A 14,385-nucleotide genomic window follows, 5' to 3' on the forward strand; every position below is an offset into this window, starting at 1 on the left:
GACCACAGTGCACCCTGTGAAGGCTCAAGGGTGCTGTGAAGTGATTCCAGAATTTTCTTTGGGGTTGGACTGCATCCAGTGCAACTGTTGTAATGGCTGTTGGTAGAGGATAGTTGACTTTGGCTTGGACTGTCATTTTAACTTGAGAGAACTTTTGTGAAGTTTAGAAGGTTCGAGTATCCCTGCCCCACTCACCCCCATCCTCAGCCCCCTCTTCTGTTGTCTCTTCTTTCCTCCCTTTCTGAGACCCTGAGTTTGCCAAGGAAGTTCTGGACATTTGAAATTTGAGACAGTGCTTTGTTACAGGAGGGCCAAGGTTTGACAGTCAGAATTCTTAATAAAATCTTTATCTTTTCTTCAACCTTTCTTTTTTCTTAGGCTGAGTCAGAAAATGAGTTAGAATTTAGGTCAGAAGATAATCTTGTTTATTTGTACTGGGGCGGCGGTGGTGGTGGTGGTTGAACACAGGGCTTCAGGAATTCTAGGCAAGCATTTCATCACTGAGCTACATTCCCAGCCCCAGATGATCTTATCATAATAATAATGCCACCTTGTACTTTCATTGTCCTTTGCTCAGTCTCTCATCATATATGTGTAGTTGTGTGTGTACGTATGTGTATGATGTAGGCATGGTAATTATTGTATAATTCCAATGTGCGTGGGGAACGAATCAGGTTATAGAGAGGCCTATAGTCAAGTGTAGAGTCACTTCCCCGCTGGCCTGGGAGACTGGGTACTGAGTGAGAATCCTTTCCCTGGCCCATCCATCTTCCTACTTCTGCTGAGGAGCAGCAGAACTCAGCCTCAGTAAGTCTGAAGTACAGATTGTACACTGTCGAATATTCCCCCAAACCTTGGGCTACACAAAGACTTCAGTTGGTTCCCACTCCTGCCTGATTTTGAAACAGAGTCTCCGGGGCTTGCAAAGGCAGTGTTTGTGCTGTTTGCTTTGGTCTGCACGTTGACTGAGGATGTGGAAGCACATCCCAACTGAGACATGCATTTTAGCCGTGTGGTTGTGTTTAAGACTTGCACTGGTGTTTATACTAGTAAGCCTTGGAATGGCTGTGGTTTGTGACATTGATTGGAAAACATGTGACCTTCCTTATCAGTCCCTGAACTTTGACTAGCTACCGCACGTAGGCTCAGAAAGGAGTGAGTGAGTGGTTTCTTTGGGGTCTCTGCATTCATTCCATCCCTTCTCAAAGTATCAGGGTAGCAGCAGCTAGATCTTTATCCAGTTGCTCCCTGAAAATGCTGTATGTGGGTCATCTGGATTCTCAGTGATGGCTTTGCTCCGAGACACGTGCTGATACATTATCCAGAAACAAGACACTCAGAGTGCCATTGGCTTCATTTGCGCTTAAATGCTTGTGTCAGTTGTGTTTCCAAACGTTTGCTAAAGAAATACGTGTTTTTGGCCTTGGTTTCTCTTAACTCCTGTTACAGTTTGCAATTCTGTAATTTGGGTGAAAGGAAGAATGTGGTAACATTTCAGAAGTGAGCTGGGCCATAAGAAAATAGATACCCAGTTTTAGAGTAGGGATGTGTAACTTTACATGTAATGGATTTAACTCTGGCTTTTTAGACCAGACGTGTAGACAGTTTGTCATGGAGACTCAACGTGGCTTCATGAGTTTTTCCATCTGTGCCTTCAGGATTTTGTGTCTTTGGTGTTCTTTTTCTTTTTCTTTTATATGCTCTGAAGACATAGGTGATAGCCAGGGATATCTCTGTTGGTAACAATAGGTTAAAATGTCAAAAACTACTAAGCTAACATTGGACTCCCTGATTTTACTTTTCATTCTTTTTCAGGATTCCTTTGCTTTGCAACTTAGGATTTTTTTTTCTTTTTCATTTGATCATATCTGTTTCTAAAGAAAAAAATGGAAATCTGTGTATTTTCTTTCAGACCCAATGTGTGTGGATCACGTTATAATGCTTATTGTTGTCCTGGATGGAAAACCTTACCTGGTGGAAATCAGTGCATTGTCCGTAAGTAAATAGACCACCTTTCATCCTACATGTTTATTTTGCTGGCATGATGATCCCTAGAATTTGCTCCTTTGAATGCTCCTATATACCATTAGTATTATGTAGTTGAACCTTCAGCTCTTAAGATTTTCCTACTTTTTCTTAACTTGGTTTGGGAACATTGAACTTCATAAAAGCACTGTCATAGATTGATTCAGGTACTTCCTTTAGACTATTTTTGAGATACTGAAAATAGAACCACAGTGGATACTGTGATCAATATAGTATTTGCATATATATTAATCATAGAGTAGGTGGTCACTTTGATGGGGTTTAGAGGAAAAGAGTATCATTGCTGAATTCCTTATTATAATTTTTTACTTGGTTGGCCATAGCAGGCCACAGGCCTCCCCAAATCACTGAATTGGGTGGTGAAAGCCAAAACGCTTTATACAAAGAGGATAGGAATGAGTTTATTTTATGATCAAAACTAAACCAACAATGGTATTTAGCATTTTGTAGACGATTTCAACAATGGAACCCTTCCCCAGGGTCCTGTAGAATTCTCTGAGAAATGTTATTTTCAAGCCCTAAAATAAATGTTTATTGGAGTCTTTGACAGCTTCTTGAGTAATAGTTTTCTATCTCTGTCCCAAGATCTTTTAACATTTTAATGCGCACTTTATTCAGTGTGTTATTTTAGCTTTTTGCACTGTGTTTGTCTCTAATATACTCTGCAAGAGTTCTAGGAAACTGACATGCCAACAACGTAAAAAGTATTGATCAAGTCTTGATGAGTGAATTCTTATTTAATTTACTCATCAGGATGTGACTGGAGCATCTGGTTAATGTGTGGCCCATAGGCTCTGGGTGGCGTGAAAGTCCATCTCTCTCTAACAGATGAACAGCTTCCTGACCGTAGAATTGTTTAACAGGACACTAGATTCTAGATTCTTTCTTCACGCTGTCAATATCATTCATAACAGGTCTAATAAAATTGTCTCCCAAGAACATTGCTCTATTTCTTTTTTTGCATCATCAAATCATGAAACTGTTATAAAAACAGAGTTCTTGTAAGGATTTGAGTATGTTTAGATGCAAGATTTTCATTCGTTTCGTTTTCCTTTCTTGCCTTGTCTTGGGATTTTGCGAAATGGATGCTATGATTAAGTAGAGAGAGAGAGAGAGAGAGAGAGAGAGAGAGAGAGAGAGAGAGAGAGAGAGAGAGAGAGAGCTGAGAACTGGTATGTATGCATCGAGGAGTGAAAGTCAGAGATAATGTAGTCCCCCAGATTTGCTTTGGGAATGAACATACCTGAGATTGCATGAGTCATGATGGCAAGGTCAGTGAGGGGCCCTGGGGGGGGGGAGGTGTCCTCCTTGGAGGATTGGGTCCTGAGAGCTGACCATGTTGCTGAATCCGTGTTCTGACAGACCTCTGCATTTATCCACAGCCATTTGCCGGCATTCCTGTGGGGATGGATTCTGTTCCAGGCCCAATATGTGCACTTGCCCGTCTGGTCAGATATCTCCTTCCTGTGGCTCCCGATCGAGTGAGTTTAACATGTCATTATATAGAATATTATTTTATGTGGTTATGCCCTATTTTCTCCTAAATTTGCTTTTTGGCTTTTCTCTTTGCCTGTAATACATCCTCCCTCCTCCCCTCAGACCATCTGTCTTCTCGGCTCTGCCCAGAACATTTGGAATGACTTTCCTCGATCTAGCCTCCCATTTCCCATCCTCACTGTTCATTGGAAAATTACCTGTGAGGCATAGTTACAGGGAACCATTATGATGATGGCCTTCTGTGTTGGTATTGCCTTATTCACCTCTGCATCACCACTGCAAACACCTTCAAAGGTGCCCCACAAGATGATTGTGTAATGAACACTTTTGGCCCAAGAAGAGTAGGTGTTTCTGCTTTGTGGTACTGAAATATGAAGTTGATTTACATCTGATTCATCCCCAAACCCTTGCATTTCCAAGAAGAAAATGAAAGAAGTAATTTTGGAAGTTTCTGGGGCCTTATCATAAATAAAGCACATAGATTGTGTTTATTCTGCAATGCTAAATGAATATCCCCTCATCTCTTTCTTTTCTCTCCCCTCTCTTTCCTATGTCTCTCTTATTTCTCTCCCTTCTCTCTTATCTCCCTCTCCCCCTCTCTTCCCTCTGTTTCTCCCCCTCTCTTCCCTCTGTCTTTCCCCTCTGTCTCCCCTTTGCCTCTCTCCTCTTTCTCTTATTTCTCTCCCCCCTCTCTCCCTTCTCTCTCCTCTCGTCTCTGTCTCATCTCTCTCTCTGTCTTCTTTACGTGTGTGTCCACCATAGTGAATTAGGGAAATGTGAGTGCTGTCAAGGTGAATCATTGTTGGATGTTTAAAAAACTGAAACTCATTTTGATATAAACAGTCCTCAATACCTCAACAATTACAAAAGTAAAAAGGAAAATAGTTTCCTATTTCATTTCCAAGTTCTGCTGAGAAATTTTACTCCCCTTATAATGTCTTCTTCTTCTTCTTCTTTTTTTTTTTTTTTTACAAGATTTTAAGGAACACATATTCTCTTTTGTCCATTGCAAGTAGAGATTTATGCATGTTGAGGCTCATTGCCTATGGAGAGTCTTATCACCATGACTCTAGAAGTCACTTGACAGGCGAGCGCAGGTTGTCCTCCATGGTAGACCTTCTTTGTGTCCACCCATGTTCCTTGACAAGTCTTACTGCTTGAGATATTGGTCAAATTCCTCTGGCCCAGGGATTGTGCTACATCTATGTAGAAGACAAGCAGGAAGTGCTTGAAGGGGCTAGTGGACCTAGAAGGAGTTTTTAACCAATGATAAAAACAGAGTTGTTGCATACATGTACCACATTCCTTGCCTCTCAGTTTGGTTAACTCTGAGATCGGTTCTGCACTGATTCCCAGAATTCCCCACTGGGACGGAGCCCTTCTCGCTCACCCTAGAAGTAGGTTTGCTTCTTTCTTGACCCTGGTTCCCTTTGCAAACATCTACCATCGCAAGCTACTTCCAAAGCAAATGGTTTCTGCTGAAATTTTGTTTCAGAATCTGCTTTGTTTGCCTAGTATATACTAGTAAATATAGTCAGTTGTAGATTGGGATAGAAACTGCCCCGGTGGGCTGAGGATCCTAGCGCTTTCTAAGGAATGCTACATATTACATATCTAGCTTGGTTTTAAATGTGTGTCCTCTATGTGACAGCAGCTTCGTTCCACAGAGCACAGATGAATGGAAAGAGCCAGAGAAATCTGCTGGCACCACTTCCAGGAATGTACTAGACATCTCTATCTCTGTTAGGAAAACTCCAGCCTACCACTAGGGGGCGACAGTCTCGGGGATGGGAAATAACTATAGAATCAAGTTTAAACCAACTAAACCTCTAGGAGAAGAAGAAAGAGCAAACGGGTATATAGACTGAAATGATAGCATGAACTGCTCCTCATGGGCTCGCTGACTAGTAAAAATCATGAGATGTGGCAAGATGTTAAGTCTAGAGAGGAAAACTGAAATCCTGGCAAATGGTACACCAAGCTAGTCATGGAGTAGAAGGAGTAGAGTAGTTAGGTCCTAGGGCTAGATTTAGGCTAGAGACTAAAGTCCAAGACTTGTGGATATTACACTCTGAAAAAGACTGGGTCTCATCTGTCTACCTGGACATTGAACAAAACCTCAAAATAGCTTATAGGATAAGAAGATGTAGCTGGGTGCCGGTGGCTCACCCCTGTAATCCTAGCTACTTAGGAGGCCAAGATCTGAGGTTTGTGGTTCAAATCCAGCCTAAGCAGGAAAGTCCGTGAAACTCTTATCTTCAATAAACTACTCAGAAAAAGCTGATGGTGGAGCTGGGGCTCAAGTGGTAGAGTGCTAGCCTTGAGCAAAAGGAATTCAGGGACAGTGCTCAGGCCCTGATGAGTTCAAGCCTCAGGACCAGGGGAAAAGAAAAAAAAAATAGAATGGTATAAAGAGGATGTGGTTTCACCAAGATCTTTGAGGTATTTAGAATATTTAAAATTGCTAACTCAGACTTCCCTTGAACTAATATTATCTAAAAAGTTTGCCAAATTGAAGATAGCAGAAGTTTTAAAATTAAGGAAATTAAGGATAGTTGAGGAAGCATTTCTGTCACTGATATCATTTAATGTGTTGCTTTCTGGACTTTGTCCAGCCCAGCTAGATTTTTATTTTCTGAGCTGCATTAGTGATATTATTCTTCTAAGCTGAGTGTCTTTAGGTGCCACAGGACGTGTATGTACTTGAGGGAAATCCGTTGCTATTATCTCTCTAAATGAGAATTGTTTTTGTCCTGCAGTGACTCCTGCTGCCCCCTGTGAATTGTTGTCTCAGGTGGGGGAGACCAGGAGTTGGTCTGGCTGTTTAATTTATCTGTCTGTGCTTTTCCTAGTGCTGATACCAAAACATGTACTCAGCATACTCATGCTTAGTCAAAACTGCTGCCAGTCATCTTTTCTGCCAGCTCTACCTGGTGGGAGGATGACTGGGCCTTCGAATCACACTGCAGACCCAGTGCTTCCCATAGAGCCATTGCCTGAGGTATTCAGACCCAAGTGCTAGTCCTGCTTCTCTTCTTCCCTATGGTGGACTCACGACATTTCCTCTGGTTGTTTTAAAAACGAAAGAAAGGCTTCATTCTGCTCTTTCTTCTGCTTAGCCAGTGTGAAGCTGTTCGGTCAGTATAACTTGTTGAATGACCAGAATAACTGACTGATATCTGAAATGAACCTAAAATTAATTTGTAATCTTTTGCAGATGTAGAGACATAACATTTTCTGCTGGTTCTAGAATATTGAATCTTTTATGAAATTATGATTATTTTTCCTGGCACTAGGGCTTGACCTCAGGGCTGCTTACTCTTTGCTTAGTTTTTTTTTTTTTTTTAACTCAAGCTGACTCTTTACCACTTGAGCCACCGCCTCATGGTTTGGCTTCTTGGTGGTTTATTGAGGCCTCATGGACTTTTCTGCGTGGGCTGGCTTTGAACCTTGATCCGGAACTCAGCTTCCTGAGTAGCACGTTATAGATGTAAGCTGTTGGCGGCCCAGCGAACATGGAATTCCTTGAAGCCATGTTCCAAGGGCCATTGTCATTAAGATGTTAGGGCTCTCAGGGTTAACTGTGGAAGTCTGCACACTTAACTCTTTGACTACCCTGACATTCCTAGCTTCTGGTAAAATTTTAAGACAGATTTATTTTAGGAGTATATTCAAATGTGGAATAGTCAGTGTATCTGGTAAAGGGCATGCTGTTCTTATGGGTTGTAAGTAGAGCTTCCCCCCTTTTGTTAGTTGGCTTTTTCTAGAGACTAGAACCTGGTCTGCTAATTATGAGACATCTGGAATTCTTGCTCACATCAGGGTAAATTTAGAATATGCATCAGTGGCAGGATTCAATCCAAATTAAAACCAATCATGTATGTCTCTCTCTCTCTCTCTCTCTCTCTCTCTCTCTCTCTCTCTCTCTCTCTCTCTCAACTGTTTCCTGCTTGGGTAGTGAAGTTGCATATCTAGTATCCAGTTCCATTGCTGCCTCTCTGAAACCCTGAGTAATGGCTCCCTACCTTTAAAGAAATGCTTCCCATAAGGCCCTCAGACTCACGAAGCTAGTGAAGTTGCTCCTAGTAAACATACTTCATGGCTATGTTTACTAGGAAAGGATGATGATCCTTTCATTTATTGGGAAATTTCTTGCTCCCCTTTCTCCCAGGAATTCTTGGTGTAATCACATGTGCTAAGCAATAACATCACTTTAGAAGTCAGTCAGAGCAAGGCCCTAGTAGTTTATATCTCTCATCCTAGCCGCTCAGCAGACTGAGATCTGTTCAAATTTCAAAGCCAGCCTGACAGCTAAAGCTGAGAGGTTCTTATCTCCAACTACCCAGCAGGAAGCCAGAAGTAGAACTATGGCTCAAGAGGTAGAGTGCCAGCCTTGAGCAACAGCACCCAGTTTAAGCTTCAGTACACACACACACACACACACACACACACACACACACACACACACACACACACACACACACACACATATACACACACTAAAGAAGGAAGGAAAGAAGGGAAGGAAGGGAAAAGAAAGGAAAAAAGAAAGCAGCTGGAATGTTCTTGTTTTCCAGAGAAAAAAATATGCTGGAAAAGGTTCACCTGAAATACGGGATTTTTTTTTTTTTTTTTTTTAAAGAACAACTGTAAAGGCATATCAAGGGAGGTTTTTAATTATATTACTTTTCAATGTAAATGTAATCATTCTTCCTGGAAAGAATTCCTTCTGATTTTCAAACTTGAATAAATAATGTAAAGTTACTATTTAAACTACTGTTTGCTTTTGAAAATTTTATCTCAAAGGAGCTAAATGGCTTTGTTGCTCATGTGGGAATGGAAATGAGCTCTTGGCATGGACTGCTTTAATTGAAATCAGTTTGTGGGCTGAGTTCCTATGCTGCCTGACAGATGACATCATTTCCTGTGCTTTCCCAATGTGCACTATTTTTCTAAGATAGTATGAGGCTAAGTATAATTTCCACTTTTAAAGCAACGATACAACTCTTCCTGACTCACTTAGAATATTATCCCAAGTTTTCGCCAAATCTCTCTCTCTTTTTTTTTTTTCCCATTGGAGACTTGTAGATAATCTTTTAGTTAAAGCATTTTGGCTGAGATATGTTAATGGAATTGTAGGAGCCTAAAATAACTGTTTGAATGGATTTCCTGGGCTGCTCAATTTTTGGAACAAAAGCATTATTTCTGTTTTCAGACATGGAGAAAAAGATAAAATATGTTTAAATGGTGATCTACCATACAGTATAAATGGGTTTCGGACACAATGAGCAACTTGTCGAGTCTAGCCTTTGATGTCATTATCAGGTGACATATGTTGAGTGCTATTTCATACAGCATCTGCATATAGGCAAAGGTGCCTTACAGTTTAGGGGATGTGAGTAATAATCATGAATCTCACTGCCCCCAAATAGTTTTCAGAAAGATATTTCTGGGATAGAAGAAGCGATGACAGCTTGTAGAGTTCAAGAGAAATGTAAATTCTTCTTCCAGGAAAGAGGGCTCTGGTGTGGCTTGGGAGGGAGGAGAGAACAGCAGTCAGAAAGAATGAAAGAGGCCTGCGGGGGTTTTAGTCCTTGGTGAGCAATGTGTTGGGGGATAAAGAGTTTGAGCCAAGAGGCAGACAGAGCTTAGCAAGGGGATTCCATGAAGAGAGGAGTACCTGGCATTTACGTGACACAGAGTAGACATTCAGAAATAACTTGTGGAGGGAATGAAGGGAGGAATGCTGTGTAGATCATGACCCTGTCTTGGGGGATGTTAGGAGAGAGTTTCCAACACTGAGGGTCTCCTTTTAATGTAAAGTGACACTTCACGCCAGAAGCCCACCGGAAGTCATTATTAGGCTGTCTTCTTATTAAATGCCTTCCTAGGTATTTTCTTTTTTCTGCCTCTAAAAACTTCTTTTAACAAAGTTCCATGGAACTTATGACTCTGTTTTCTCTTGGGCACCTAGTTTGGACTTTAAGCCTTTTCCTAGGAGAATTATTGCCCTCTTGTCTCCTACGGTTGCTTGTGATACCACTTTCTCTTCTGGTTAAATTACAACAATGAGCTGTTAAGTTCTGCTTAATTAAGGGAGTCGCATAGCATGTTTAACTAGGTGCCACAGGGGGGGAAAACACTATATTGCACTGTAAATGGCTTGATTACATACATTAGACATCTTTAGTATGGTTAATTAGGACATTTCTGCATATGCACATGGATCCTGGTAAATCATTTTATCTTCTCTTCAAAATGTCTGAAACTCAACTCCCGTGAATGTTTGCAATCTGTGCACCGAAGTGGCAAAAATAAATCCTTCTTTCTCTTTCTTGTTTTTTTTCCCCTCCCCCAAGTACAACACTGTAACATTCGCTGTATGAATGGCGGTAGCTGCAGTGACGATCATTGTCTGTGCCAGAAGGGATACATTGGAACTCACTGTGGACAACGTAAGTAAGCCGTGGTTAGGAGCACACAGGGTGTTAACCTACATAGAATATGGGTACATGGAACGAGAGGAGGGCTGACACGTTTTCCTTGCTCGCCTGGGAACCCTGCGTTTTGCCCTGAGATGAGCAGATCACTTCTCCAACACACCCACTTTTCACTGGGAATGTTGATTCTAAATCACGGGACACACTCGGCCTTCCATCTTCCCTGGCCATCGGCTTGCTCCGTGCCTTTGGTTTGCAGTCACCACCCAAAGTGAAGAATCTTTGTTAATTCCATTCATTCACTGGCCTGCTCCACCTGGGTGTGCAGAACTCGACCTCACCTTCCTCTGTAAACTTGTCTTTCCTCTTGATGAATGGATGGTGTCTGCAGCTCTCTCTGGTTTCCCAAACTAGATTCCATTATAGAAGTTGCACAAGAGGAGGTGCTCAGAGTGATGGCCCTTTTCATTTTTACATTAATAACTTTTTTCTCATAGGTAACATCTCTCTTTCAGTTTCTTGATGTTTACCTTACCAGTAGTCTCCTATGGAGCCTGTAAAACACACTCCGTTCGCCCTTTGTCACAGTTCTTTTTTTGGCTAGTCCTGGGGCTTGAACTCAGGGCCTGAGCACTATCCTGGCTTCTTTTTGCTCAAGACCAGCACTCTGCCAACTTGAGCCACAGTGCCACTCCTGGCCTTTTCTATATATGTGGTGCTGGGGAATGGAACCCAGGGCTTCATGTATAGGAGGCAAGCACTCTTGCCACTAGGCTATATCCCCAGCCCCCTGTCCCAGTTCTTGAGTGACAGAATGTCAGCATTAAGGTTTTGTGCTTTGCAGTTAATGGCATGAATTCTGAAACAGTAACATCAGCAGAAACCACGTTTCCCTTAGGGAATCCCTCAAGAAATTAGACAGAAATGATCATCAGCAGTCAGATTGTACCCCCCTTCCACCACCTTAGATGCAGAACCTCAAGCTTTGCTCAGGTGCTGTATGTAATGAGGCCTTCAGGACTAACGCAGGTACAAACTCACCTGTTCAGGCAGCTTTCCCTAACTGAGAACCCCAGATTTAGAACCGTCCAGTGGTTGTTCAAAGCAAGTACTGGGTGATTACTAAGTCCTCCTGTGAGAGGGCCTAGGTGTTGCTTCATCAGGTTATTCTCTGTCTCACAGCTGTCTGTGAAAGTGGCTGTCTCAACGGAGGGAGGTGCGTGGCTCCGAATCGGTGCGCGTGCACATACGGCTTCACCGGACCCCAGTGTGAAAGAGGTAACGGTTTTGAAATCACTGAATCATTTGTGCAAACACATTCTGATGTTGTAGCTCTTTCTGACTTCTGTAGGCATTGGCTCTGCGCACCGCTTCATGAATTTTGCTGAGTTTTAAGGGCTTTGAGTTGCCGCTGGGAAGGTCTCCAAGATGCCAAGAGTGACCATGAGTCTGTGCCTGTTATCCTGGACTTCTTGCCAGTTGAATGCAGTACTCTATAAAGAACTTACATGTAATTATCTGCTGGCATCAGCCTAAAAAGAGGAGAATTTTCCCTAAGGGCAAAGAATGAGCTTTCCATTATTCTGGTAAATTAGACAAATGGTTCCCAACAAAACTTTGGTATGGAAAGGGAAAAGAGCTATGGGACCTGGTTGATCTACAAGCTTTAGCATTCGCGATTCACCCCCGAGCTAGTGAGTATCTACTCAGAAGTAGCTTTTAAGGGAAATGTGTACAATCATCTGTACTTAGCTATACGAAGAGACTAATATCCAAGAATGTCCCCAAGGCCACACAAATAATAAGTTTTCATTTGAATGGGACATTTCTATCTGCAAATCCGGTACTCACTGCTGCTCCTAATTAAAAGAAACAGTTTACTTGATCTGCCCACCCCCAAAAGCAAATGTGATATTGAAATAAACATGACATGCAGTATTCGTCAAGCTTTTTATCCCCACTCACTTTGGATTTATTTGTGTGTTTATAAGTACCATGGCTTGAGCTCAGGGCACAGCTTGCTTACTCATGGCTGGTGTTTTACCACTTGAGCCATGCTTTCAGTCTGGCATTTTTGCTGGTCACTTGGAGATGGAATCTCAAAGACCTTTCTGCCGAGGCTGGCTTTGAACTGTGGTCCTCTGGATCCTGGACACCCAAGTATCTGGAATTACAGGTGTGAGCCACTGGCACCAGTCTTGAACTTTGGATTTATTAATTATCTCATCTCTATGTTCACGATCATTTCCTCATCATTCCTAGTTTTACAGTGAAGTTTTAGAAGGTTTGCTGAAATTGAAAGATACTCAGGAACATTTAAAACTGCAATTATTACGGTTATCCAAAGTTGTATAAAGAAGAATTTTCTTATTTTGAGATGGAGGATAAAGATTAAGTAGCAGATGTTCTCAATATATGCCATTTTAAACATATAGCCGAGGAAAACAAAGAGCCAAGTGGTTTGTGAGGGGGAGGGATAATTGTATATTTTCTCTTTATTTCTTCAAGTTCAACCAAATTCAGTTATTCTCTACTGAAGCACCAGTACAAACAAACAAGTACTTGGCAAGCAAGCCTAGGTCAACTCTAATTATTACTGGATTTATAGTGTACTATATTGAATTATATTGTGTTTCTGTTGATAAAACCACTGCAGGGTATTACTATGTGATGATGCATAATGGTCTTGGTGATTAAATTACATGTTGGCATCTTTTGGAGCCCCTCCTTAAACTGTTTGTCTTTGCACATATATTTTTATTAACTTGGAGCTAATATACATCCAGAGTAATAAAATAAACTGTCTTTAATAAGGTAGTACCAGGAATATGGCCTAGTGGTAGAGTGCTTGTCTCGTATACATGAAGCCCTGGGTTTGATTCCTCAGTACCACATATATAGAAAAAGCCAGAAATGGCCTTGTGGCTCCAGTGGTAGAATGTTAACCTTGAGAAAAAAGAAGCCAGGGTTGGTGCTCAGGCCCTGAGTTCAAGCCCCAGGACTGGCAAAAAAAAAAAAAAGATAGTATCAGACTGGCTTTCTTGTTGGCTCAGTAAAGGTATTATAGGAGATTAAGATGGTGGATCTATGTCTCAAAGGGTGGTATGTGAGGATAATTTCTCAAATGTAATGCTGACTTCAATTCACTTTTTTTTTTCCCCCCCCAGTCCTGGGGCTTAGACTCAGGGCCTGAGCACTGTTCCTGGCTTTTTTTTTTTTTTTTTTTTTGCTCAAGGCTAGCACTCTGCCACTTGAGCCACAGCGCCACTTCTGGCCATTTTCTATATATGTGGTTCTGGGAAATTGAACCCAGGGCTTCATGTATATGAGGCAAGCGCTCTTGCCACTAGGCCATATCCCCAGCCCCAATTCACTTTGGAAGAACCACTAATAGCATGAAGTTATGGAGCATTTTACACATAACAGAGTCATTAATACTGTGAAAAATATGGATACCTGTAGTTCAGGTATTGGTGACACAGTCTATTAAAATAAAGAGGGCCTGATTTTGAATCAGGCGACAGTTATTTCTTCAGAGGTACCCAACCTTAAAACTGGTGCCTATGGGTTAGGATTTCGTCAAGTACTCATCAGAACTGGTGGGGAGCTTAGCTGTTCCTAGTGGAGAAAAACTGTCCTACAATTTGCACCAAGATAGAAATGTATGCTAATCTTCACAGTAGTGATAGGGTGTTGAAATGAATCTCTAAGTGACAGATTTCCAGGTACTTGAGATAGTGTTTAGGAGCAGGCAGTAGACTTTGTTTTGTCATTACCCCCCAGGTGTTCTACCCCTGGGCAGAGCTCTGACCTGCAGTGGGAGAAGAAAGGAACAAAAGTTTTCTCTCGCCACATGCAATCTTTTTTATTTCAGAATTACATTTCTAGTTATTGAATTCCTCAGTGCTTTTTTGTAACTTTTGCTCTTTTGAAAGCCATCTGTTTTACCTTCTTTTTTTGTTTTGTTTTGTTTTTTTTACCAGTCCTGGGGCTTGGACTCAGGGCCTGAGCACTGTCCCTGGCTTCTTTTTGCTCAAGGCTAGCACTCTACCGCTTGAGCCACAGAACCACTTCTGGCCTTTTCTGTGTATGTGGTGCTGAAGAATCGAACCCAGGGCTTTGTGCATGCTAGGCAAGCACTCTACCACTGAGCCACGTTCCCAGCCCCTGTTTTTACCTTCTTAAAGAGTGTGACAATACATCCTCTTATCAGATGTGTGTTTGTAATTGCACGAGTGATGGATTAGGGTGTGGAATCAAGTCAGGACAGATCCACTGAGAAGCATGGGGAGGTATGCAGTGTGACATGGCTTTGTATAGCAGGATAACTAACAATGCAGGTTTCAATCTCATTCTTTCTCACTTTCTCCTCTCTTCTCTCTCCCTTCTCCCCTTTCCTCTC

The 14,385-nt window shown here is 41.8% G+C and overlaps 1 protein-coding gene across 1 annotated transcript in view; it reads left to right on the forward strand.

Annotated features, from left to right (window-relative positions):
* Positions 1-14,385, forward strand: part of Fbn1 (fibrillin 1) — a 192,885-nt gene that overhangs the window by 25,620 nt on the left and 152,880 nt on the right. The window contains exons 2-5 of the mRNA XM_048332978.1: positions 1,913-1,995; positions 3,429-3,527; positions 9,903-9,998; positions 11,166-11,261. Coding sequence (XP_048188935.1) covers positions 1,913-1,995; positions 3,429-3,527; positions 9,903-9,998; positions 11,166-11,261 — 374 coding nt within the window. The remainder of the gene's footprint in view (positions 1-1,912; positions 1,996-3,428; positions 3,528-9,902; positions 9,999-11,165; positions 11,262-14,385) is intronic.

Source organism: Perognathus longimembris, chromosome 23, assembly GCF_023159225.1.
Source record: "Perognathus longimembris pacificus isolate PPM17 chromosome 23, ASM2315922v1, whole genome shotgun sequence".
Taxonomy (NCBI): domain Eukaryota; kingdom Metazoa; phylum Chordata; class Mammalia; order Rodentia; family Heteromyidae; genus Perognathus; species Perognathus longimembris.